At 39.7% G+C, this 27,216-nt stretch overlaps 1 protein-coding gene across 1 annotated transcript in view; it reads left to right on the top strand.

The window, feature by feature from the left end:
- The window catches only part of SOS1 (SOS Ras/Rac guanine nucleotide exchange factor 1), a 43,084-nt gene extending 20,774 nt beyond the window's left edge, over positions 1 to 22,310 (top strand). The window contains exons 9-22 of the mRNA XM_066546406.1: positions 5,735 to 5,862; positions 6,643 to 7,298; positions 11,613 to 11,694; positions 11,920 to 12,042; positions 12,201 to 12,304; positions 13,498 to 13,720; positions 14,379 to 14,498; positions 14,813 to 14,975; positions 15,312 to 15,429; positions 16,682 to 16,854; positions 17,778 to 17,894; positions 18,054 to 18,318; positions 19,372 to 19,490; positions 20,723 to 22,310. Coding sequence (XP_066402503.1) covers positions 5,735 to 5,862; positions 6,643 to 7,298; positions 11,613 to 11,694; positions 11,920 to 12,042; positions 12,201 to 12,304; positions 13,498 to 13,720; positions 14,379 to 14,498; positions 14,813 to 14,975; positions 15,312 to 15,429; positions 16,682 to 16,854; positions 17,778 to 17,894; positions 18,054 to 18,318; positions 19,372 to 19,490; positions 20,723 to 21,226 — 2,895 coding nt within the window. The 3' untranslated portion in view covers positions 21,227 to 22,310. The remainder of the gene's footprint in view (positions 1 to 5,734; positions 5,863 to 6,642; positions 7,299 to 11,612; positions 11,695 to 11,919; positions 12,043 to 12,200; positions 12,305 to 13,497; positions 13,721 to 14,378; positions 14,499 to 14,812; positions 14,976 to 15,311; positions 15,430 to 16,681; positions 16,855 to 17,777; positions 17,895 to 18,053; positions 18,319 to 19,371; positions 19,491 to 20,722) is intronic.
- The last annotated feature ends 4,906 nt before the right edge of the window (positions 22,311 to 27,216 follow it).

The raw sequence follows: 27,216 nt of genomic DNA, 5'->3' as shown, positions 1-27,216 counted from the left end.
TGAAAATGGATGGGTGTTACAGGAATTTGCACAAATTTTGATTCTTTTTTTCCCTGCTAAATAAAAATTTTGACAAAATCCATTGAGGACTGAATGTTAAGAAGCTTATTTTAGCTGGGATTTTCAACTCCTAGTTTTTGTGACTATGGCAGTCATGATACAGTCTCTGATACTGTTGCATAATCTTTTCAAAACTGTAGTGTATTTCCCTGTCCTCTTCTCCTGCACCTTGTGTACAAAAGGCAGATCCTTGGAAAGAGGTAGTGCAGTGGTTGACATTTTCATATGCTTGCATCACTTCACTGGAAATACTTCTGGATATGGAGCTATGGATTTAGTCCCACTGTCAGCTTTCTTTGTTTCTCTTATAACAGTGGAGGTTTATGTTTTCTGTCAATACTTTGAGATATTCAATGGAAACTGATGGAAATATGAAGGAAATAACACACACAAGTGGAACAACAAACACCATTTGTGGTTTGTTCTTGTCACTGCTGTTTCATTTCATTTCACCTGCTGGTTTTATTACTTAACACCAGGGTTCCTCTTAAAATCAACAGGGTTCTACCCTTGCTTCTCAGAATGATCTCTGAAATTGTGCATTCACCTTACATAGCATCGAAATACTCAGACATTTCTGTTCAAAAATACATACATTTCTGTCCAAACAGAGAGGTGTCATCCAGTTTTGCTTACAGCCTTGCAAAATTTTCTGGCAAAGATCGGACTTGAATTGTTTTGAAGCAGAAAAAGTGGATTTTAATCCACTTTGGAATTACAAAAGAGAAAGGGAAGATGTTTTCAAATTGCATTGTCTTTACTTTGATGGAAAATTTGGGGGAAGAAGATGGAAGACCTCAATTACAAGTGTGGTAGCACATAGGTAAATATTCTGTGATATTTCAAATACTGATCTAACTAAATGTTATGAACTAAATTATGAGTTTTAAATTTCTAATGTATTCTGCAGGTCTGCTAATAGTGATGAGACAAACCAAAGTGACAGTAGGAGAGAAGAGAGTTTCAGAGCATGAAGGCTCTGGAAGGATCTGTGTGAACTTGTACATTTGTTGCAGAAAGGTAATGATGCTGCTGTGGAGGAGACATCAGCACATGCAAAAAAAAAAAAAAAAAAAACAAACCCCATATTTCTGAAAAATGCAGAGCAAATAAGTTTTCTGTACTTTGAGAAGTCAAGGCCTCCTATAGGCAAAGTAGCCTTTCCCAGTAATGGAATGTAAAATGCATAAATGGCTGCTAGTAGCCTACAAAAAGTCTGAATGTTTAGGAAATAGTTTCATGAAAACCTCAGAGAAGACATTTGAAAAAAAGCTTTGCTTTTCTATCCCTTCCTTGGTGAAGGAGATGCTGAGTGTGTAACCTAACATTGATTGCGTACTTGAATCCCTTCCCAGCTGCAGAAACTGAGAGCAAACTTGCAGAAACAGAGCAAAATTGCACCTCTTCCTGCTGAGGAGACACCAGGTAAACACTTTAGCAGGTTGCTGTAGCCCTGGAGGAAATGTGGAATATGGTCTTCTAACAGGCTGTACCCCTTTGTGGGAATGCTAATGGCAAATTGGCCACATAAGAAACCTTTTGATCTGTTGAATTGGTGAAACATCAGCTGACAGACTTGTGTAGTATGCAGTTCTCAATGTGTCTTCCTGACTTCTCCTCAGTGTCCATCCTAATTTTCAAAATTGCACTTCAGAGTAATGTAATTCAATTCTGAAACATAATTATTTTAATTTCACACATACACACACACCCCTTCCCAAATAAGAACGTTCACATTGGGTAATCAAAGTAACAATTCCTTAAATTCACATGTTTCTTTAGCCCAAATGTTTTTACGTTTTTTGGGCTCGGATGACATTTGATGTACTTGAATTTTCAACATATATTTAGGACCTATTTTAAGTCACATAGTAAAGAGGTGAAGGAACAAGGAATCTTGTACTACAAGTTGAAATGCTTTTTGTTTTCCTCTGTTTTGATGCTTTACTTGTCCAGTATGCTTCCCAATGGGTTGATCATATTTTATATTGTGAGTTAAACATAACATGAAATAAAAGATGAGGGCCTTTTAGCATCTGTGTCTTCTAAAATGTACTTCCAAGAGAATTCTGAAGGTTTTTTGTAACTAATTATCTGATATCTGGGGTTTGATATTTGTCATGTGCTATTTTATGTAGCTTTTAAAAATTAAACTGAGAAGACATAATTAAACTTTGAGTGGAGAAAAGGTTTTTATCATTGCTTCAGTAAGATACTAAGTTCTGTTCCACTGTCAATGCAACTGACACTCCTGCTCTAATGTAGATCTAAATAAACAGATAACTGTATGACTATTTTTACTGCACTGTGCTCAAGATTGTCTGAGTTTATATGAGAAAAAAATGACTTTTCAAATTTCAGTGTATTGAAGCTATGTATGTATGTTCAGGAATATGGCATGTGGAGTTTCCTTCAAGGTTCAAGTGTGAGTTGCTTTTTAGTCTGCTAGCATTTTCCAGAAGTGCATGGTGCTCCCTGCAGTTGTCCCTCCCAGATGATTTCCTGATGCTTTCTAAAAATTTAAAGCTTCTAGATATGAGAACACTTTCTTTTGTCCCCAGTACACTGCTGCTTTGGACTGAGTTTTTTGGGTTTTTTAGGAATTACAAAAAGTCAGAGAGTGCTCTCAAGTACCTGTGCTGTTGAGCCACCTTCCAGGATTGGTTTGTGGCTAAGTGCCAGCAGACCTGCCTGCCTTGCTCAGAGAAGAAACCCTGTTGGTTTTTATTGTTGATTACAAAATAGCTCTGTCTTCTGTGTATTGAAGCTGTGGTCTTGATTCCCAGAGGAGTTGGAGAACTTGCAGTTCACAAATTTCAGTGGTTAATCTTCTGGGAAGAAGACAGAAGTCTAGGTTGTGATGCAAACCCTAAAGTTCAAGAAGACTTCCTGTCTGTCATGACACCTGCTGCTATGGTTCTCCTCTGTATTTTCTATCACTGTATTTCCAGAGAGATGCTTCTCTAACAGTGTAAGAGGTTAACTGCCACAGTCTAATTGTGCACTGCATGAGAAGGATTTATTTTCTATCTCTTTGGAATTTATAAATATGTAATCCCTGTGGTATGCAACAGGTAGAACAAAATACCTTGTCTTTCACTTCTTGGTGTCTCTTCAGAAATTGTGGTCTAGAATGTAGACTACTTTCTTTTTGTTAAAGACTTCCTTAGCAGTCTATTTTCCAAGTTTTCTTCCTTGAATGAAGAGTGTCTTGTGCCTGGAGTACTGTGAATCACATGAATGATAAGCCAGTATTTTCTCATAAGATTGTTAAAACCCACAATCTCTATAATACTACTGATAATTAGAAGTCTGCACTTCCTTCACATAATAATTATACTATTTTTTGTAGTGTATAGTGCACTTTCTGTAAAAAACCAAACAAAAGTGAACAACCCCCAAACAAACAAAACCCCCTCACCACTTACTTAGCATCTCCCTGGTTTCTTCATTAGGGGGCACTGCACAGCTATAGAAGAATGAGTGGGATTTGCAGAGAAACTTTCTGGATGCTTTCCAGTTATGCCATTTCGCTTTCCACCTTTTCTAAACTGTCCAGGGGCAGTGTAAGATTAAATCATTGCTGTAATTTACACTGAGTTCTGGTTAAGTCTGGTTTTGGTAACTGTACAGTACCATGCTGGAATATAAACTTCCAAATTCCTGTGTCCAGATAAGTATCTTCATAGTGATTCAGAGTATTGCTTGACTTGCCATTTGTGTTGGTGTTACACAGAAGACAACACACATTTCTGCACAGCACTTTCTAAATGTTAAACTTGGAGCATAATTACACTCACTGGATTTTGATTTAGTTTCTAAGTATTAACTGCTTTCTCTATATGTAAATATGTATTTTGCTTTGGGACATGGATAAATACCAACATTTTTGCAACTGGAGAGAGGTTGCTGTAAAAAGCAACATAAGAGCAGAATGCTTTGCAGTAATGAATGTTAATCTTCATTAGTTTGTTTCTCAAGAGAATGTACAGAATATTGTAGGACCTAGTAAGGCTTATTTTCAAGGAGACCAGGCTTAAACAATCTCTTCCACTGCTAAAGGGTAGCAACCCAAAAATTGTAGGAAACCCAGCCAGACTGTTTTGATGGAAGCTTATAAAAAGGCAGCACACAAGGCAAAGAGCCTTCTCTGAATCCTTGTGCAGGAAATATGCAAAGTCTTAGAGGTAGTTACAGCTTTTTCAAAGCTTTCTTTCAAGACTTCTGCCAGTGGTGGACTTGCCTCCTTGGTCTGAAATCCTCTCTGAACCCAGATCTGCAAATCTGAAGCAAAGGGGAGATGATACCTCCATTAAATCTGGAGAGTAGAGGAATCTGAAAAGGGTGGTCTGTTCCTTCCTGGATGATGTCATCTCCCTAAGATCTTGTGGGGAGTAATGCTTGCTGTGGTGCATTCTCTGACCTATTTCAGTGGTTGCTACTCAAGCAGGCTCTCCCACCTAATGCTGCTTAGGTTGAGAGCACAGGAGATGACACTACATGAACCAAAGCTGCCTAGAAGAAACTGTGGTCATGCTTATGGCTGAAAACAAATAAAGTAGTCTTTGGCATTGACAGCTGTTGCATTGAATGATTAACTCTAGTTAGGGGGAAATTAGTGCTGTTCTCTGACCCATTAAAATATCAAATGTGACTGTTGTACTCTGTTGAATTTTGAAGGACAATACTTATATTTTACACTGGAATCAAACAGCGCAATTTTACTTTTGGCAAGGGCATCTCATTCTGGTTCATACTGGCCTTTGTTTCACTTCTACCACCAAAACAAATTCTTCAATTGTGTGGAGCTAATTCTTGGTGTGTGATAGTCTAAAATGCTTGTCTTGTTAATAATTCTACAAATGTTATTTCAGTTTGACATCTAAGCCACAACTGTAGTCACCTATTTTTTCTCTGATGTGAAACATTTTAGTGCTTAAATGAAGATTTGAGATGCAAATCTTCAAGCAATCTTCAACATGGCAGGTCTCATAACAATAGTTAGACACAAAATATTAAGTGTTCTTATCCTTCTTATCCAGTTTTAGTTTAGTTTTTAAATTCAAAACTAATTGTGACTCTGGCCAACTTGATTTGTGTTGGCTCTGCAGTTGTGCTGGAGGTTGGCTTGAGATAATTTCCAAGGTCTGCTTCCACCTGATTTATTAATTAGGCTGTTATTCATGAGGTGAGAGACCTTGTAATCTTCTACTTTTAAATATGATGAAGGAATTCTGCTTAGCTTTGGGTCCAGCTTGCCTGTTCCAGGATGTTTATGTGTTATGGACTGATTTGATCTTGTCCTGTAGTATGGTGTGTATGGAGGTCTTCTTCATTTCTTGTTCTTCTTAAGATTTAACACCTGAAATGGGTTCCAATAAGGAGCTGTAAGGGAAATCAGACCAGTTTGAGATAAATACTGCACGTCTGAGTGTGTTTGTATCTGGGAGACCTTAGTGACTGTGCTGTATTTTAATGAGATTAAGCTCTTAGCAGAGAGTTGTCTCTCACCTGTGTCAGTAACACACCTGGTTATTACCATTAACTTCTATAACAAGCAGGAGCATGGAAAATCAGCAGAAGGTTAGATTTCTTCTTCCTGGGTCAAACTTCTGGATTTGCAAATACCAAAATGCTTGTAACACTTCCTGTCTTTGATTTTCAATGTTCACAGCAATTGGAAGAAAAAAGTGAGGATGAAGAGGATAAGGAGTGCTTGAAGCAAGCAATAACTGCCCTGCTAAATCTTCAAAGCAGTATGGAACGGATATGCTCCAAAAGCCTTGCAAAGCGAAGGCTTAGGTAAACGTTTCCGCTTTTTCTGCTCTCTGCTCTTAATGCTTTGCTATAAATCCAGGGCTCCCGGTTTCCTCTTTTAGTAAACAATGAACAAAATAGTTTGTGACAAGCCTGCTTTTTCAGAGGAAGTGACATCAAAGCCAAGATAATTTGTTATTGTTTTAAAACAGTTCTAATTTCTATGTGTCCTTGCAAACTGGTAGTTGAGACGTTCTGAGAATTCACTGGTAAGTAGAAAGTTGCGGCATTGCTAGGTTAATTGTGCTCAGATAATAAATATCCACCTAAAAATATTCTAAAAGTACCTTTCTGTGTGGTTAGAAGGGAATGTTCTTGAATTTGAAACTACTCTTAAAATTGTTTCAATATTTTTGTTGCCAGACAATTTTTGTGCTGCCAAGGGTAACCTTTAGGCTTGAACATGAATACATTTAACAGGTTTTTTTTCTGAATGTACTTGTTTCAAATTAATGCCATCTAGAATTGTTCTGTTGGTTATGGAAGTGAGTGGCTTGTTGGGCTAAGAAGCACTCACAGCTTGCCTGCCTCTGGTTGTTTGTGTTTAGGTAAAACATCTATTGCTGAAGATTAGTAGAAAATTTATCAGATGAGATGCTTTAGTCAAGACTTTGCAATGGTGCTGATATTGAATGATGAAATTGCATTCTCAGTGAAATCCTCACTTCTCAGAAGGATGATCTGGTGCTTTTGTGTTAGTGGTGGTTGTGTTTTTTTAAAAACATGTGTACTAACAGGATGCCTTTTTCCCATCCTCCACTGAAGTGAATCCGCATGCCGGTTCTATACTCAGCAGATGAAGGGGAAGCAGCTAGCAATTAAGAAAATGAATGAAATCCAGAAAAATATTGATGGTTGGGAGGGTAAAGACATTGGACAGTGCTGTAACGAGTTCATCATGGAAGGAACACTCACACGTGTAGGAGCAAAGCACGAGAGACACATATTCCTGTTTGATGGCTTGATGATTTGCTGTAAGTCAAATCATGGCCAGCCAAGACTTCCTGGTGCTAGCAATGCAGAATATCGACTCAAGGAGAAGTTCTTCATGCGAAAGGTACAAATCAATGATAAAGATGACACTAATGAGTATAGACATGCTTTTGAAATCATCTTAAAAGATGAGAACAGTGTTATTTTTGCTGCTAAATCTGCTGAAGAGAAAAACAACTGGATGGCAGCATTGATATCTTTGCAATATAGAAGCACGCTGGAAAGGATGTTGGATGTAACAATGTTACAGGAAGAAAAAGAGGAGCAGATGAGATTTCCAAATCCTGAGCTTTACAGATTTGCAGAACCCGACTCTGAAGAGAATATTGTGTTTGAAGAGAACATGCAGCCCAAATCTGGAATCCCCATCATCAAGGCAGGAACTGTTGTGAAGCTCATCGAGAGGCTGACATACCACATGTATGCAGGTGAGGCACTTGGTTTGTGCACCCAAAACTCAAGGTAGTAACTAGTTCATGCTTCTCTCTCTGTGTTAAATACATGCAGCAAAATACATAAAATGAGTAAAAAGGGAGTATGTTTGGCAGTTCACATGGGATATTACATGTGCATGAGATTATTCTCATGCAAGGGAGGGGGTGGGGGCCTGCAGCAATTGAGCTCTAGACAATACTTTTTCCTTTGTGCCCCAAGCTACAAGAACTGCCTTCCCTCCAGACTTTTAAAGCTGGCTGACACAGGAAGGGCCAGCATTGTGGGAGAGAATTATGGGCCCAGCATTTTCAGTTCAAGGTTGTACTCTATCAGCTATGTCCATGCTGGCGTGCCATGGAAGGACCAATAGCAACTTGATAGATGCAGTCACTTGCTTACTTTGTCCTCAGAACTTTGCCTTAATCAGAACTTCAGTGAGGATTTGATTTAAGGACTTTTGACTTTAGGTTTCTGTTTGTGTTGAAGTTATGACATTTATGTGGTTATTCAGGCTGACCTCAGTGTGTGGGGTTCTTCTTGATAGTAGCCCAGGATTTTCATAAGCTGTGCTGCAAAGCATGGTCTAGTGTTTGGGGTTTGGAATTTTTTTTTCTGATTCTGTCTGTATGTCAGTTATTCTGAAACTTCATGCATCTTGGTATTAGTGCTTTTCATATTCAACAACTTTTTTTTTCTTCCTTTTTACACTCTTAATTGTTGTAGAATGTTATTCTTCAGTTCAGTCCTAGATACCGTGCATAGGTCAGGAATATTTATTTGAAAGAAGTGAGCAGTAAGAAGAATATAATTTCTGTAGTTTAGTACTCTGTTTACTTTTTAAAATATTTATATTTAATCTTTTCATTACTATTCTTGCTCTTCTTTTGATTTTCCTAATGTTTACTAGAAAGCCAAATGGAATATTGTGCTGGCAGTTTTTACCTGGGCAGTTTTGTAGCTGTCTTCATTTTCTTGTACCTTTTTAAACTTCTAGCTCTTGGCTTTGTATTTTATAGGCACGATTTATGACATAATTTATGTCATAAGTCTTGACAGTAAAATCAAACAACTCAGCTTTAGAGAAAGGAGGACATTTTTTATTAGGTTTTTTTTTAATCTAGCATTGCCTTTGCAAAAGAATTAGCAAAAAGTATTGTATGAGAAAACTGAGAATATAGGTTCTGAGAGGTGACCTGAAAGACTTTGACCAAAAGGATAAAAATAGTTGTCTTATAATGTATGTAGCTTGTCTTTGTAGCCTTAATCATCTTAGTGGATGTGATGCTGCATTGCTACATTGTGCATAATTTCTCAACACTCTTATCTTCTATACCTTCTGTTTTATAATTGGTTATCCGTGAGGAAAAACATCATTTTTCTCCCCATTCTGTGCAGTCTTTTCCAGGGCAGCAAAGAAATAAAAGATAGAGTGACTCAACCAAAAATGCTCTGTTGTACAGGAAACATGATCCATTGGTGATGTAAATCATTGAGGGGTTTGTTGCATCTTGTGACGTGCAGTGAGTAGGGCAGCAATTCTCCAGAGTACCAGGTTAGCTCTTTCACACATGTATCAGCTGAGTTCAAGGCTTCTCCTCTGCTTGGAGACCTGGGAAGAGTGCCTTGGTGATATGTACCAAAACTGTTACAGTCTGTAGAAATGCTTTTCTTGCCCCACACAGGATTGTGTGTCTGTGATGACGATCTTTAAAGTCTTTATTGGCTTTATATTCATATGCCAGAACAGCAAGTGTGTACCTTTCTGAGGCAATTTTTCTGAAATTCAGTGTGGCTGGTTATGGCAGCCCTTGATCTGCCAGTCTAAAGACAGTATTTACTATAGCTGTGGCTTTTCCCTAGGTTTTTATCTTTGTAGGTCAAGTGGTGTAAGAAATAATTACAGATACACTTTGCAAGGGTCATACAAATTTGTTGCAGTTTAGTTGTTGCTGTAGTCAAATCAGGTCTCAATTTTTTGTAATATATGAAGATCCACACAGTCCACCTCATTTGTAGATATGGGTGTTGGACTTTTTATTTGTCATCCCTCACCCCCCTGACAAATGAGAAACCATTTTATCAGCCAAAATTTCTTTACTGTGCAACAGGGAAAGCTCTAAGGAAACAATTCTGCCAGGGGTGGGAGGCATCCAGCTTCTACAAGAGCTCAGACAGAGACAGCCCTGATGGCCACCCAGTCACAAGGCGTGGCAGACTGTCCAAACTATCCTGTGGTGGAGTAGCAAAACAGAGAGAAATCTCCTCAAAAGCAGCTTTCCATGTATTTTCACATGAGAGAAATTGCCCTGCAATTAGAAGTTCAGGTTCTGACCCTATTTGCATATTCTGGTGGGTTTTCCTTGCTTTCATGTGTTTTTGCATTCATTATCTCCTCTTGCCCAATTCTTGTTTCAGAGCAGCTGGATTAGGTGGTACCAACATTTTAAAGTCATGGCATTTTTTTATCTATAGGGCAGCACTCTTCTATTTTTAAAGCTTAGATATGTTAAGAGTGTTTGTGCGTCATCATAGTGTCCGTTTCCTTTCTTAAGGAATTCAAGGGTGATTATTTATAAATCCTCGTAGAACAGTTATTGTTCTTTTTTAGCTTTCAAATTGGCTGCATTGAAGAGAGAATTATCACATGAGCAGACATCCTGGCTAACTGGTGTTGACTGTATTTTTTTAACACTTACTCATATATTGTACGCTATTTTGAGTCACAGTCGTTGCTAGTAAGATAATGAAGGTAGATTTGATTTTCTGATCTACTTGGTTTGAAATTCAATATGTATTGTGGATTTATATGCTGACCCTACCTGTAAATAGCAATAGCTACAACTCAGAGCTTGCAGTGATCTGAAGATCTTAATTGCTATGGAAGCTCTTTTTTTCACGTCAACAAAATCTCTTATTTAGAGTAGATGCTGTGTACAGATTGCAAGCTGTGAAAGTATGAGTTACTGTGCTTCTTTAGCACAGCAGAATTTATGTATTTTCATCATGAAGATGATGTGAAGAGGGATGACCTTCTTTGGGCAAAAAATACTGGAGTTCTGCCTTTGAAAATAATTTTGGACTGTACAGTTTCAAGGACTGGTGGGAGAGGGGTTATGGTTAGGAAAATGGGATAATGGAGGACATGTATAGCAGAATAGCCAATTGTTTAAGGAATGAGAATTATCATGCAACAAAATTGCAAGGAAATGCTGTGTTACATGGCACAGTTACGGTGTGCAGCACATCACAGTAAACTGTTGCCCAAATGAACAACTCAGTGGGATCTAAGGAAGTTGGAATGTTCATTCAAATGGACAAGATGCTGGTAAAGAGTTAAGGAGGATTTTAAAGCAGCTCTTAAAAATCCATATTTCAGGAAGCAAATCCAGTAGAGCAATAGGTCAAATAATGCAGGCTTTTTATCCTACATGTTATAGCCTACAGGAATTCTTGCTTCAAGTCCTGTGAGCCCCTCTTCAGCCGCTCTGTGTTAGGACAATTACCAGCTGGGGTTTGGTTTTCAAATCTGGATATGGATCTAATATGCAAAGCTGTTGCAATGCGCTCATTAATTCTGTTCAGTGATAACAGTGTTAGCCTTGTTTCTAGTCAGCTCTGTGCAGTGCCAGTGAGCTGTCACTACATTTCCTCATATTTGAAAACAAATGGGTTTGCTTTTGTAATTATGAGATACACTTTGGTTTTCTGATAGTTTTGATTGTTTTAAGACACATTTTCATATTTTAAATTAATATCTGTGTAGTTAGTAAATTTAAATGAAATCAGTTGATTTTCTAGAAGTGAAATAAATATAACCTCTAACATAGCTGTCAGGTGAAAAAATATCTAGGCTGCCTTAACCATGAGTGGTTATCAGTTGTGCCAGTTTGGGAGAAATATTCTCCCCTGGAAGAGGCCATTTCTATCTAGTGCAAAGTGACTTGATGTGTTTTTTGAGTTCTCGTGTCCCAATCACTGTCAAAACCAAAGTTGTTTACTCATAAATAAAATCATCTCTTCATTAATTTCAAAGTCATTGGAAAAGAATCCTGTCCTTTAACAGCTGAAGGGGGGGAGGGAAAGTCATTGTTGTGAACCTTCAAGAGAGTGAACATTGGTTTTAAGTTCTGCTTAGTATTGCTAATTTTAGGAGATTTTGAACTGTTACCAAAGCCATTTTGGTTTACATCACCTTCTCTGTAAATTGACAGGGTGACATCCTTAATTTTAACGGATAATTGAAGTTATTGTAAAAGAAAAAAAACAGGTAATTGCTGACATAAGTGTAAAATTATTCTTTGTCTTAGATCCCAACTTTGTTCGGACTTTTCTCACAACATATAGATCCTTCTGTAGACCTCAAGAGTTGCTGAGTTTGCTAATAGAAAGGTATGCCACTGTTAAAAATACTGTTCTTATGAAGTGCATTTTTTTTCTTTGTACTTGGAGTGTGTAAGATTCTGGCTTTCCAGTTGGTTTTGGTCACTTCAGACACCTTTTAAAAAGTTGTCCAATTCAAGGATTGCCAGTAAAATGTACAAGTTTATATCCAGAAGCTTGTGCCCAAGACTGGTGTAACAGTGGCCTAGTGCTTACACCCATCTTCTGTGCTAGATTTGAAATTCCAGAGCCTGAGCCCACGGAGGCCGACCGTATTGCCATGGAGAACGGAGACCAACCCCTTAGTGCAGAGCTGAAAAGGTTTAGGAAAGAGTACATTCAACCTGTGCAGCTAAGGTGAGTGCTGCATCCCTGGGAGCCACCCTGAATTGCTTCTGAAGTGCCACCTTTTGGCTGCACTGGCTCCTGGTGCTGCCAGAGGCCTTTCTTGCAGCTGCTTTGAAAGGGAAGATAGACTGGGCTCTAGAGTGTTTATTTATTCTTTGCTTTTGCAGAGTATTAAATGTGTGTCGACACTGGGTAGAGCACCATTTCTATGACTTTGAAAGAGATGCTGACCTTCTGAAACGTTTGGAGGAGTTCATTGGAACAGTAAGAGGTATTTACAGTTCCTTAAGTGCTGACATTTATCCTAAAGCATCCCGTTTCAGAGATACAGAGTGCGATCACTTTTGCTTTCAGGAAAAACAGGACATTATTAAATACTTATTAAATAATAAACACTATTATTATTAAATACTTCATAAAGAGCGTGAAATGGACTTTCATTAAGCCCACACACACACTATTATTCAAAATCTGGCTCTTGTTCAGAATAATGATTGTTATTTACATAAATTGAGTTTTGTTGTAGAGGGACTGGAATTAAATTTACATAATGTTAAATATGTTAATTACATAAATGAGTTTTGCTGTAGAGGGACTGAAATAGTGAAAAATAATAAGAACTGAGTCATGATGAGGACAGAATAATTGCTTTGATTGTCATTTTAAACTTTACACAGGGGTAATTTTTGTAAAGTTGGATGGTGGAAACCATTATTTCTTTGAAACAAGAGTTTCCAGTTACTTCACAGTGCATATTAGAACTGTAGGACACCTTGCTGTTGTGATTGTACAGACTTTTCCTGTTTCCTTTTAAATGAAGCCAAGACAGACATGGGAGCAATTTGTAGGAAAAGACTGTGTCAGAGAAGTACTTAGTGGTTATTTAGCCACTAAAAAGCAGGAGAATGAGGCAGCTAATTCAGTGGGTGTTACTGGTAAATTTTCAATGGACTGGTGCATGAAATTCTTATGATGCAGAGCTAAAAAGGCTTTTAGCCTTTCAGTTTTATTCTCAGCTTTGATGGCAAATTCAGTACAGGAAGAAGCTTCTCCCTGTTTGTTATTTTGACTTTCTAGGTTATCTGAGGTAATCACGTGCTCTTGCCCAAACTAGAAAGTTCAAGGTGTTTGTAGAAGTGCATTTTGGGCAAAACAAGGTTTGTTCCCAAAAACTCACTGTAAACTCAAAAAAGAAAGAAAAGCACCTAAATCAGGGCAGGAGTCTAATTTGGGTGTTCTGATTTGTGCTTGGGCAAAGTTGTGCTCAGCATTGGCTGTTGAGGAATTCTTTCTGTCTTTGAATACTTTACATTTGTGTAGAGAATGCCAATCCTAAAGAATATATGATTGTTTTAATTTATTAGGTTTTGGGGTTACTGATTACTGAATTATACTGATACAGTTAATACTGTATAATACTGATTATACAGTATTAACTAAATAGTAATTTTCTCTGTGTGCCAGGCAAAGCCATGAAGAAGTGGGTTGAATCCATCACAAAGATAATCAACAGGAAAAAGCAGGTACAAGCCATTGGGCCGAGCCACAACATCACTTTTGAGAGCCCCCCTCCAGCAATTGAGTGGCACATCAGCAAACCAGGGCACACAGAGACTTTTGACTTGCTCACTCTGCATCCCATAGAAATCGCTCGGCAGCTCACTTTGCTGGAGTCAGATTTTTACAGGTAACTTTCCTCCACTGAGAAACACGTGGCACAAACCAAAGTATTCTCCATGCCTGAAATTGTTTCTGTGGGCCTCTGATGTGAAGCCCCACAGAAATTAAGGGACTTTACCAGTGGTGTGTATTAGTTTCCATTTTTCAGTGGAAGCTCTCTTAAAGACAATATTTGTTTTATCCTCCCCAAGTTAATGTACAGTATGTGTGATTGCTGCATACTGTTAATTGTCTTGTGCTCCAGCCTTCTCTTGGTATTTTCTGAGTAGATCAAACTTTGAGAAGTATGAACAATTATTAAATCAGTTTTCTTCACATCCTGCTTTGTGTAGCAAATTAAGGAACGTGTCAGATCTCATCAGCTAAGAAATTATTCAGGCATTGGAAGCTCACATTTTGTTAGAGTGAACGAGATAGAGATTTCATTCTTCATCTAGATGTACAGAGGTGCTTAAGAGTGACATACATTAAGAAATATCTACTGTCTAAAAAAGAACTGTAGAAATATCATTTAGTCATGAGGACAGCCTAATGTTGTAGAAGGGATACCTTAAGAATTTATTTCTAAATATGAATTCCAAATTCAGTGAAAATCAAGAGGGTTTGGAAAAATAATACCTTACTGCTTTTAGTTACATTTGTTGGTAAAACATCTACTTTTCCAGAGCTGTGCAGCCATCAGAACTAGTTGGAAGTGTGTGGACAAAGGAAGATAAAGAAATTAATTCTCCCAACCTTCTTAAAATGATAAGGCATACAACTAACCTAACTCTGTGGTTTGAAAAGTAAGTGACTTTCCTGAATCTGCACCTGCTCCATATTGGGACATTTACAGACCATTCACAAGTATGCTGTGAAAAATTCTGTTCTAGGAGAATTCCTGTTTTGGTGTTTAGATGCTAAAACTGGTCCCTGTGAGAAATTTAACATAGTGGTCTCAAGCTTTGTATTCTTAGAATATTTTCAAATCTCTAAGACATTTTCAGAACTACCTCAAGTAATTTGATAAAATCCTATTTGTTTGTGTTACAAGTTAATATTTGACTTTGGAAACCTCATCAGTGCTTTAATACAAACCCCAATGTTCTTGTGTATTTAGATGCATTGTAGAAACAGAAAACCTAGAGGAGAGAGTAATTGTAGTGAGCCGGATAATTGAGATCCTGCAAGTTTTTCAAGAGCTAAACAACTTTAATGGTGTCCTTGAGATTGTCAGTGCTATGAACTCCGCAGCAGTTTATAGGTTGGATCACACATTTGAGGTACAGTGAAATGTTTTCCACTTTTGCTATGGCAGTGTCATGCAGGGTACCTTGGCTGCACTGAAAGCCTGTCTTGTCAGTAAGCATTTGCTTCCAAGGAGCAAGGAAAGTAAATCCCCCAAGAAATGAATCAACCAGGGTGGAAGAGAGAGGGTTTTTCCTTGGTTTCAGAAGCAAGAAATCCACCCCCACTTAAGCAAGGCATCTCAGGATGGTGGGGCAGTGTCCTCATGGTCCCTGATTCAAGTGCCAGTGGGAGACCATACTCTCAGTACTGTTGCTGGGCCATGCCTTTATCTTCTCTTTCCAAACCACCTGTTTGATCTCTCTTTTAAGCAAATTCCAAGTCGCCAGAAGAAGATCTTAGAAGAAGCTTATGAGCTGAGTGAGGACCATTATAAGAAATACTTGGCAAAACTCAGGTCCATTAATCCTCCTTGTGTGCCTTTTTTTGGTGAGTACCTGTGGTTTGGATGAGCCATGTCCCACATTAACATTTGGAAAGTATTGAGCTAAGGGACTAAACAGAGTATGAACAATAGAAAGAAAAGTCAATTTTAACAGGACAGATGGGTTGGAATTTTAGGTGCCCAGACATGAATATGTGAAAAAAACCCTAAAGCGACTATTCAAGGAAGATACTGTTTGCAGTAAAAATAAGTATGTCTGCAATATCCTATTTGATGCAATATCCATATTTGCTGATTTTTACTTTGTGTGGTTTACAGTGTGGTTTGAACTGTTACAACCAGATATACTCTCAATAGAAGGTGGTCACATTAGAAATATTATTGCCATTGACTGGGAGAAAAAGAAAGGTCCTCTTCCTCATCAAGGGTGCCAAGAAATACAGTTAGAGTTTCATTTCTATTAAAAAGTCTAATTTCTGTAGGAACAGAGTTTGGAAAGCAAGCATCCTCTTTATCATCAGATTTAACAGTTTTTCTTTGAAGTGGATTGCTGACATTAAGCAGATTGTGATGCTAAGCACATGTCACTCCTGTTCTTAAGCATCCACTTAAATGTTTGCTACAGATCAGTTCCAAGTCTGGACAGTGCACTTGTCCAACATAGGCTTCAAGCCAAAACTGAAAGAAAATAGTGTTTTTTGGCCTTTTACAGATTGGGGAAAGATATACTCCAGAGCTCTGCAAAGAAAGATAAGATCAACTAAGAAACCTTCTGTCCTGCTTCAGAGATGAGTAGAGGTTAGCAGGATCACATGAATAGCTTTAGTTATTTCTGTCAAGTAATAATGACAATTCCAGACACATGATCTATGAAGTGGAGAGCACTTTTTACTTCCTAATCTTCAAATTATTTGATGCAATTATGAAACCGAGATAAAACTTGAAAATAATTTTTGGAGTTTAGCTGCGATATCTAATGGAGAAGAGGAGTTAAGAGAAAGCATTCCTGTTCAGTGTCCCCTTGTAGTGTTCAGTTGTATGAGCTTCCTAAACCATAGAAAGGTGCACAGACTTTGGGACTTTGAGGCAAAAAGGCATCTTTCTGGAAAAGGCATGTTAAAATATTTAAATTGTTGCCCTTGTTGGAAGGTGAGGTGCAATTCTCTTGTTGACCCTAACAAAGGGTTTTCTAAATAATTGCAGTGCACAAATTAATTTAAGAATTCCTTGCATTCCAGTCCTGACTTCCTCCTTGTTTTGTACTCTGTGTTGAAAACCTCTTCTGTTGTTGTTTAGGGATTTACTTAACCAACATTTTGAAAACAGAAGAAGGCAATCCTGAATTTCTCAAGCGCCATGGGAAAGACCTTATAAACTTCAGCAAGAGAAGGAAGGTAGCTGAGATAACAGGGGAAATCCAGCAGTACCAGAACCAGCCATATTGTTTAAGAGTGGAATTTGACATCAGGGTAAGTGACACAATTTCCTTCTGTGGTGATTTTGTTAGCTGACAGTCCATAAGGACAGACTGAATTCACATAGATTTGGTCTGACTGAATCAGAGATGAGCAGAGGACCTGTCATAAAACCTCTCTTGGGTCTCAGTGTAAGAAAGGGCAGAAAGCTCAATGCTTGCAGTTTCTTGGGTTTGTTTCATTTTTCTCATCTGTTGGGACATTGGTAGATCTTCTTATTGATCAGTGTTAGACAGGAACTGAAACTGGCAGATTCTCATTGTCCTTCACTCAGTTGCAATTATTTGCCCAGTTGTCTTTTCCTCCTCTGTTACACTGCCTTTATGTTCCATGTTTACCTGATAGCACTGTGTTTATGTTTATATATTGATGGAGATGATACTCACATCTTTCTTTCCTTCTCATGGTACTTGTTTTCCTTGGTCTGAGGTGTTGTCTAAGCAGTGTCTTCTCTGGTTGCTTTCCTTTCTTCCTTTTTTCTTTTTTTCTTGACATCTTTTGTGATGTGTGCTTTCAGAGAGTCACAGGACAGGTTATCTTAAGAGATTCTGCAAGGTTTTTTTTATTTGTTCTCCTCAGGCTTTGACAGAATGCATTATGGGAGCAGTCTTCCATGCATCACTGTAAAGTTGGATTGTTTGCAGCTTTTTCTGGAAGTGTTTGGGCAAACCTGGTCTGACTTTGCACTGCAGAGAGCATTTAGGGTACTTGCACAGCTGGTTTTCAGGCCAAGCATAGCAGTAGCCATGTCCAGAAAAGGCCTAGTGACAAGCAGATTTAATAGCTTAAGTCTGTCATTACCTCTGACTCCAGCATTTTCTCTCTTTTCTTGAACAGCTGGGATCATTTGTGCTGTAGAAACAAGCAGTATTAAAAAGCATCTTAGCTGACAAGTTGTCTGCCTTCATGTATTGCAGAGATTTTTTGAAAACCTGAATCCAATGGGAAACAGCGTGGAGACAGAATTTACAGATTATCTCTTCAACAAGTCACTGGAGATAGAGCCACGAAATGTCAAGCCTCCTCCAAGATTTGTTAGTATTCAATTTTTGCATTTATTTTTCCAAAAGTGCTTACCTTTGTCTTTCATAGATGGCAGAAGTAATTTCAGATCTCTGACTTCATAACTACAAAGCTACATTTAAGCGATTCCACAGCCTTTTGATTTTGGTTGATATTTTCTGTCATTTCAGCCCAAGAAGTACAGCTACCCTCTCAAGTCCCCAGGTGTTCGTCCCTCTAATCCAAGGCCAGGCACCATGAGGCATCCCACGCCCCTGCAGCAGGAGCCAAGGAAAATCAGCTACAGCCGCATCCCCGAGAGCGAGACGGAAGCGACGGCGTCGGCGCCCAACTCGCCGCGGACCCCGCTGACCCCACCCCCTGCCTCCGCCACGTCCAGCACCACCGACGCCTGCAGCGTCTTCGACTCAGACCCCTCCAGCCCTTTCCATACACGTAGGTGCTCACAGCACGTGCCACTCACATTTTGTGGTGTTAGGCAGGGGAAATCAGGTCTAGCCTTCTCAAGTGACTGTAAAAATCATTGCTTTTGTCTCCTTGCAGCATCAAAAACTTTCAATGTTTCTTACTCACTTTTTCTTTAAAAGTTTTTATTGTAAAGGAGAAACTGAACAGAATTAGATGTGTTACATAGGGACTGATACAAGTCTTTGGAGGACCTTCAAAACTGAAGGCAGAGGTAATCTCTAGGGCCCATATATGTCCCAAGCAAACTTGGGGGATTTGGTGCCATATGTATTTGTGTGAATGTATTTGGTGAGTATCTGATGGTAAACATTGAGAATAAAAAATGAATTGTTTGTAGGTGCCTTATTCTGCTGCCTGCAGTTCGGAACTGATTTCTGTGTACGTGGATGGTATTCCTGCAGAAGTTAAAATCAGTATTTGCTTGCTTTAAATCCATCAGGATCTATCCACACCTCTTTTTCTCCTTGGATGTATTTTCCAACATCCAAGGAAGCTCATATTTTATGGTGTGTCCTCAATATTTAATAATGGATGTAGGCTCCTTTCACATACAAGGGTTTTCAGAGGTTACTCCTGTGTTCAGCTGGTTGCCACAGGGAGGTGAAATTACTTCCTAAAGGCAGAAGTTCCTTAGCAGATCTGTGCCATTGCTGAATGTCCAAGCCAGGTCTTTGGAAAGCCTCTGGAGAAAGGATTTCTTTGTTGTTGGGTCCATTGGCTGCAGGTTCAGGATATTATTTTAGTGATATTGTGATATAAGAACAAGTTTGTGGTGTGGTTTTGGTCTCAAGGATTACTTAAGAAAGTTCAGGAGCTGATGGCCACAGAGATCTTTGCATTCAGAAAAGCAGTTTCTCTGGCAGCTGCAAGTTAGAGGCTTGTTTCGTTGTCTTTATTTGCCACTTCTTGATTCATGATGCTTTTTATGAGCAATTGCTTTATTATTTATGGCACCTCAATTGGCAGCAATATTGAGCCAAAAATTCATAATTATCTACAGGGTTTTTTTATGTCCCTTAGGATCTGCTTCTGTGTCATCCATAAACTTTACCAAAACTTCAGATGATGCTCCTGTCCCTCCTCCTGTTCCTCCACGAAGAAGACCAGAATCTGCCCCAGCTGAATCCTCCCCATCAAAAGTAAGTAAGCAGAAAAAAGGTCATTTGTTTTTCTGGGAGAAGAAGGACAGGGTATGATAGAAAAGTAACTCTCAAAGATAGTACATTTATTTTTTTAAGAACTGTATGTGAAAGAGTAAGCAGCCATGTATTTCAGGCCTTCACAGCTCTACCTCACTGTCTTGATCTCAGACAAATGAAAATAGATGGGACCTAAATTTAGGGTTAGAAATGTCTCATCTACTGATGTGCTATGCTCAGGCCCTTACATTGCCTGTGAGAACTTGGGGCTTCAGGCAGGTGTTTCCATCTGGGATTAATTATTCCAGACTATAGGTTTAGGAAATATGAATAAGAGTAAGAACTGATGAACAGTAATGATGAAAAGTGCTGTACACAACTCAGTCCTCTGGAAAGTTTCACCAGAATATTTGATCCTGATGTTGTGGTGCTCAAGTGCTTGCTTTACCCATCCTGTCTGCCTGCCTGCTTAAGGCATTCCTACATTTTCCTTTTGCATTTGTCTGGCAACTGGGATCTGATCCAGCCTTTGTTGCAGACACTGTCAAATTTCACCTGATTTCAGTGGAAGCTCATTTGTGACTTCAGATTTGAAAATCCTACACAAAATTACTTCAGAGCAGATATGTCTTTGAAGAGAGCTTATAAGTGGCTCTTCAGCAGTTATTTTCAGACTACATGCAACTGTTTTGCCAGTCAGCAGAAGTTGACACATCACCAAAATGTATCTGAAATCCTACCAAAATATATTTCAAAACATTGTGTACGTGATACGGTGTTGGATATCAGTTATCCTGTCAGTATGGTCTGCAACTTGGGAGCTGCTCACTTCCATAGTTCTGACTACTTAACTCCATCTTCTGAGCATAGCTTATTTTTTTCCCTGTTCAGCATCATCAGCCTCTCCCTTTTTCTAGTTTTCTTGAAGAAATTCCTGGCGTGTTAGCCCATTCCAAGTGCTTTTTACTGGGGAAGTGTTGGAAGATATCCAAACCTCCCCAGCAAGCAGACCTGGAACTAGCATGGAAATTGTTCCTTTGACCATTCTTTGCCTTTCCCTTGTCCCTCTCTGTGCATCTTCATTCCTTCCATCCTTGGCTGTTCACTCGTCTGTTGCTGCAGACCGGCTAAGAGCAATCTGCAGTGCAGGAGGGGGCTTCTGTTTGACAGCAGGGTCCTGTGCTTTGCTGCCACTCTGGAATTTTACTGACCAAAGTGTTTGTGTACCTCAGATCACTTCTGCACACCTGGACAACCCACCAGCAATCCCTCCTAGGCAGCCAACCTCTAAAGTGTATTCTCCAAGGTACTCGGTGCCTGATCGGACCTGCATCTCTGACTCCTGTGTTACCCCTGCCAACCCTCCCGAGTTACCGCCACGGGAACCTGTGCGAACTCCAGATGTTTTCTCTAGCTCACCACTACACCTCCAGCCTCCACCCCTGGGGAGAAAAAGCGAACTTGGTAACACCTTTTTCCCAAACAGCCCCTCTCCCTTCACGCCCCCTCCCCCCCAGACACCTTCTCCACATGTAGCACGGAGGCACCTGCCATCGCCGCCTTTGATACCGCAGGATGTGGACCTCCCTTCTGTTGCTGGACCACCCATTCCTCCACGACAAAGCACTTCTCAACATATCCCAAAGCTTCCTCCAAAAACTTACAAAAGGGAGCACACGCACCCATCGATGCATCGGGATGGGCCGCCCTTGCTGGAGAACGCCCCCTCCTCCTGAACTGTCCCTCGCGCTGGGAGTCGCATTTTCCTGGTGCTATGTCTGTTGCTGGCAATGGATGCACTGAACCTGGTGGTGTCAAGGAGTTGGGACGTGTATGCCAAACACTAAGAACTCTCCAATGCGTTGGAAATGTAGTGTACAGAAATGGAATTGCAAAAACAGACTTTCTAGTGGAAAACCCGGTTAACTTGCTATTCTTGTTTTAGTATGCAGGACTTTGTTCTAAAGTAATTGGACAGCTGATTGTACCAGAAAACAATCTGGAGAGACTTCTTTGGCCAATGAGCAGAGACTGTGTTTGTGTAATGATCAATAATGCCCAGTACAGGAAGGAAAAACAGTCTTGTATCTATCAGTTCCATACAGTGGCACAGTTTTCGGAATGAAAACATTATGCACTTTTTTTAAATCTCAAACAGGGAACTTTATATCCTTCTTAATTTTCCTTTGCTTTACTTACTCCCTGCTTTAAAATACCTTCCTAAAATTATGAGAAGGACTGTGAGGAAGATCTGTGGTACCTAACCGAGCTAGAATTAAGGCAAAGCACTGTATTGCGGTCCTGTTTACAAGTTGTTACAATGAGTAGTAGGGGGTACCTAGGCTTCACCAAAGAGGTACTTTATTATTATTTTCTGAAATACTGTGGTGCCAGTTCAAAAATAAATTTTTGCCAGGAAGCATAATGTCTAATTATTGCTTTCTTTAGATAGAGCTGATGAAAGTCTTACATCATTAAGGTGACAGCAAATTTTTTTTTTTAAAAGCAGCACTATCATCTGAAGCAAATATACTACATTTAGAAGACTGTTAATCTCTGCTAGGTTATGTCATGTTCTTTTTAAGGTTTACTGATAATCCATTTCATGGCTAGTAGCTATTCTTTTTCAGTCATGCCATGAAAACAGTCACTTGTCAACTTCCATAGCTATTGTCATGTTTTACTAACAATAGATTAATCAGCATACATAGGATTGCCTTGCAGTTGCATAAATCGTGTGTATATAGTGAATGTTGCATAAATATACTTGCAGATTGTTTTTAATTTAATTGAAATAAAGATAAAGATATGTTTGGCTGACATACGTTAAATTATTAATGGACAAATGTTCAACTTAGTTTTTCAGTTAAGCACTGAGGGGGATAAAAGCCCATCTTGTGGTATGTATTTTTCCTAGTTCAGTGTATGTATTTTAGTAATGAGAGACTAAAGAGGTGTTTCTGGCATGTTACAAATAATAATTCATTAATATTTTGAGAGGCTGGGTTACTCCCAAAGTGAATTATTATACCTTATGAAATGTTTCCCACGTCCTGTATGACATGTTAGAAAAAAATCAAACTTCTATTAATCTTTACAGTGGCTTTTTCTTTCCAAAATACACATGACAAAACAGGTATGTTGTAACTATTCTGACATGGTTTATCCATAAACCTGCTTGCTGCTCTTCAACTCCAGACCAGATCGGGACAGTAATGGATGGCAGTTGTTGAAGAAAAGGAGCTCTGTAATGTCCTCTACAGAAGGTATGTGAAGCATAAAGTGTCTCATGTTCAGTTCACGTGGCTCATGGGGCAAGTAAAATTCCCTCACATATCCTCTTTGGAAGAAGAGCACACCTCAGAATCTTGGAAAGCTGAGTCCCTTACAGATAGTGTCAGTTGAATGATGGCAGAAATCACCTTTTTTAATGCTTTCAGCAATGCCATTGATCAGGGCCCTTTGATCCTTTGGTGTGGTCATTACATTGGGAAAGCATTTCCTCAACAGAAATGGCAGTTTTCACCAAAGTCAGATCTTGAAATTGTCAGTTGTATTCCTTCTTAGATGTCTTTAACAATGTTGTTTTGAAACATTTTTTCTGGCAAAAGAAAAGCAAAGTGAAAATCTCAAAACCTTGGCTTCAGAGGACAATGTTATATGGGAGCTTTATAAAAACTGTCAAGCCACAGGAGGTGTAGTTTGGGTTATGGATTCTTTGGATAAAAACACTATGATGGCCATACTGTTGGTAGTGTTACCTAAATTATTAGCTCCTCAGTGGGTTACCAGGAAAACTCCATAAATTGAGACTTTCTGATCTATATTTCCTCTTCAGCACATTTTTGTCTGTGCTGTTTTGCAGCCAAGGCAGAGCAGGCCACCCAGTGGTCAGGGTGCTCAGTCAGGAGGGACCTCATATGGCTTCTGCTAATCAGCAGATTTCTTAAATGTCAGTAGGTTTCTGCTTTCCTTTGTGAAATGGAGAATGCTGTTCCCTGTTTGTGGTGGAGGTTAAAAGTGCTTTCCTGGTGAGATACTCAGACAACAGGTGACAATGGAGGCCATGCAAGAACCTAAAGTAAACGTTCTTTGGAGCCCAGGGGTCAGTCACAGTGCACAAATCATGGTGTTGACCCAGCTGCAAACAGGAAGGACAGGGTCAGAATCAAACCTGTAGCATTTAGGAGTTGAATACAATTGCTAAGCCACTTGTGTGGTTTGTGTCATGGCAGCTGTGTGTTAATAATTTCTGATCTGGAATGGCTTCTTACTTGGATCATGTTTGCATTAGTAACAATACTTTTCAGATAGAAAATTAAATAATTTTAATGATGCTCTCTGTCTCCTTGGTAAAATGACCCTGATTTGGTCTGGTGTGGCCTGGACAATGAAAGGGGCTCGTGTGGAGGTCTGGAGCGTTGCTGTATTATTGTAGAGAGCTGATATATGGCTAAAAGTCATCCAAAACCACTGCAAGCTGTTTAGGCAGGGTTATGTAGCAGAAGTTCATGGGTTTATAAGAAAGTTGGGGACAGCCTTTTTTTGGCAGGGCCTCTTGCAATAGAACAGAGAATAATGGCTTTAAACTAAAGGAGGGTAGATTTAGACAAAGTATAAGGAAGAAATTTTTTACAGTGGGTGTGGTGAACCACTGGAACAGGTAGCCCAGAGGTGGAAGATGCCCCATCCCTGGCAACATTCAGTCAGGCTGGAAGAGCTCTCAGCAGCCAGCTCTAGGTGAAGATGTCCCTGCTCATTGCAGGGGGCTGGACTAGAAGGTCTTTAAAGATTTTTATCCAACCCAGACTGTTCATGGTTCTGTGGTTATTTTGCAGGTGCTGAGCATTTCCCTGTGTCTAGCTGCTATGTGGGAAGTCACTGTTGTGCTGCCTGGTGACCCCATGGTGACACATTATTGTGATGGCATTCAGCAGCCCCTGCAGCAAACTTGTCTGCTCATGGGGAATGTTGTCCTCTTTCACGGTTGATGCCATGGAAGCACTGGAGTGCTCCATCCTCAAGAAGCCATTTCCAGTGTAGCTAACCTGGTGCTCTAATATGCCTCTCATAAGGGAGGGAGAGGTTAGTCTCAGTAAGAGCATGCTAATGCACTGGATTTTAGATCCTTCATGTTTCAGAGTGACATTGTGGGATTATTTAATCATTTTTCTTTCGTGTGTGTTTTAAATTAGATTTTCCCAGTGATATCACTGGAGGTACCACTGTTGAACATAGTAGATTATTGTGCTTCATTGAAAAGATTGTTGAATTGTCATTTCTAAATCCATACAGTGCATAGGTGAAGGCTTTCTTTGGGAGACAAACCTGTGGCCTAATACAGGCGTAAAGACAAAATGCTCTTAACTTATTTTGTAAATCCCATTCCTTATTTTCCATTAAAAAAAAAACAAGCCACCCTTAAATGCATTTTTCTGCCCACTGAGAGCAAATTTACCTTTTGTGTTCAGTGGAAAATAGTGCATTATGAGGGAAATGAAGTAAAGAATAAGGTTTTTTCTTACTTTCTAGCCAGCAAGTGTGAAATCCTGTACTGGGTGGCTGAAAAGTTGAAAGGGAGAAATAAAATAAAAACCCTCTTGTCAGATGCATGACAATTTAGCTGCCAAATGTACAGAACATCTGTAATATTTTTAAAAAGAAGGTAACCAAAGGTAAGTGATGAAGGGCACATATTATTGGAATTGCTTTGGACAAGTTTGTTGCATCTATTTCAGAGTAAGCCTTTTTTTGTTTTGAGTCTAGGATGGCTGACTTAAACAGGAGTGTAGCTATGAAAGGTGTGGTCTAGAAGAGTCTTTAAGGAGATGAAGATCTGTCACAGTGAGCTACACCAACAACAGGATCTTGACCAAGAGACTTGAGAGTGAATCAGCTGAGTTCTGAATAAGGGCCTTAGAACTTTGTGTAGGGAACAGTCTGCTTGCATGGCTGGACTTGTAGGGATAGAGGATTGTGTAAGTAATGCTGCCTCAGAGAGGGACCAGAGAAACATCTTAATGGATGCAACCTTCTGGCTGATTCAGTGCAGGAGGCAACAGCAGTATTTAAAGGCAACGTTTATTTGGCAAAGGAAGAAAAATAATCCAGAGCACACATGTACACTAAAGATGGATTTGAAATGGACCCTCTGACAGGTTGTGTGTGTGTGGTGCTGAGCATCATTCATTCATACTGTTTACATTTGCAGCAGGTACAAGGACATCTCAAGTGGTAAGTATAGGCATGGAAGTAAGAACTCATAGAGAGTCAAAAAGAAATAACCATCAGTTCTGACTGTGCTTTAAATCACTAAAATAGAAGCTGAAATCCACATGCATTTTACAAGCAAGGGTCTGCCACTTTGGAAGGATTTCCTCACCCAGGAGATGTTAGAAGGTAGGGTTTTTTCCTTTGTCCTGTTTCTGTCCTGGCATTTTGCTTGGCAAATATGAAAAGGAGGTTTGTTTTGTGAGATTAAAGTGTCATTACATACTTGAGACCACAAAAATCAGAGCCCTTGACAGCATCAGTGCATTACAATGGACACTTGTCCATAATGATACAGTTCTCATTCCATGGATGAACAAACAGTTCTGTCTGTGGCTGATTCCTGTGCAGAACAAACAGGCTTTGCTGATGCTTCAGTTATAAGTATCTGACTTTTCCTATATAATTTCTATCCTGGCCCTGCACGATCAGACTAAAAGCTGCCAAGTCCTAGGAACTGTCCTTGTGATTCAGTGGCTGGTCAGCATGAAGCAGTCCTGACTGGAAAGGGACATGGAATTTGTAATTTTATGAGGATGTGAGGGAAAGGGAAGGAGATGGAAGGGAATTTTTTTGCTATTAAAAGCCTTACATTAAAAAAATCTTCCCAGAGTAGTTTCCAAAAGCTAGGGGAGGAAAGTATGGTACTTCTTTCCTTTTTGTAAGGAGGAGAAGTGGATATTTGTTTCATTAAAATCTATAGGAGAGGGACCAGCTAAAACATTTTCATCTTTGGGGTTTTGCTTGGTCACATTCTTGAAATGTTGGGAAAACCTTGATTGCAGTAAAGGATGGATTTTGTCTGTCTGGATAGCCCTTTTCACACACACCCCTCTGCCTCCAGCAGAAGAGGAAAAAACAGGTGGTAGGTGCAGGTCAGTCAACACTGGAGAGCTCTGGGCCCTGCATCTGCAGCAGGTATTGGCCACTGCATCCATGGACACCTGCTCTGGACTCCCTGTCCTGCTGCCACGGCCAGGAGAGCCATGCAGCATGGTGGGTGCTCTTCTCTTGGCCCCAAAACCAACCACCCTTGTGCTGATGCAGGGAGTCCCAAGCCCCCAGTCTCACAGGATTTCCCCCAAGGCATTGCTGTGGGCCCCATGGAGACAATTCACAACTTTTTAAGGTGAAGCTGTCCTTTGGACAGACCAGAGTCCCAGGTGTGTCAAAACAAGGTGATAAAACCCGAGTTCACTTGAAACTGCCCTCAGAAGGTCCCAGCTTCTGGTGGCACCAGAGCTCACCAGGACTGCACTGGTCACCCACTGAGCCAGTGGTGCTCTCACTGCTGGTGTGTGACACGGGTATCACAGCAGAGCTTCTCTCAGTCCTCTGCAGAGATCAGGAACTGAGGGTTTGTCACGTCCAGGTGTGAGGAGGATGGCCTGTTCGTGGCCTCGTTGATCTGTCCTTGCACAAGGAGGGCTATGGCTCTGAACATGGTGCACCACCA

The sequence above is a fragment of the Molothrus aeneus genome, chromosome 3 (genome assembly GCF_037042795.1).
Source record: "Molothrus aeneus isolate 106 chromosome 3, BPBGC_Maene_1.0, whole genome shotgun sequence".
Classification (NCBI taxonomy): domain Eukaryota; kingdom Metazoa; phylum Chordata; class Aves; order Passeriformes; family Icteridae; genus Molothrus; species Molothrus aeneus.
This window is presented reverse-complemented; position numbering and strand designations above follow the sequence as displayed.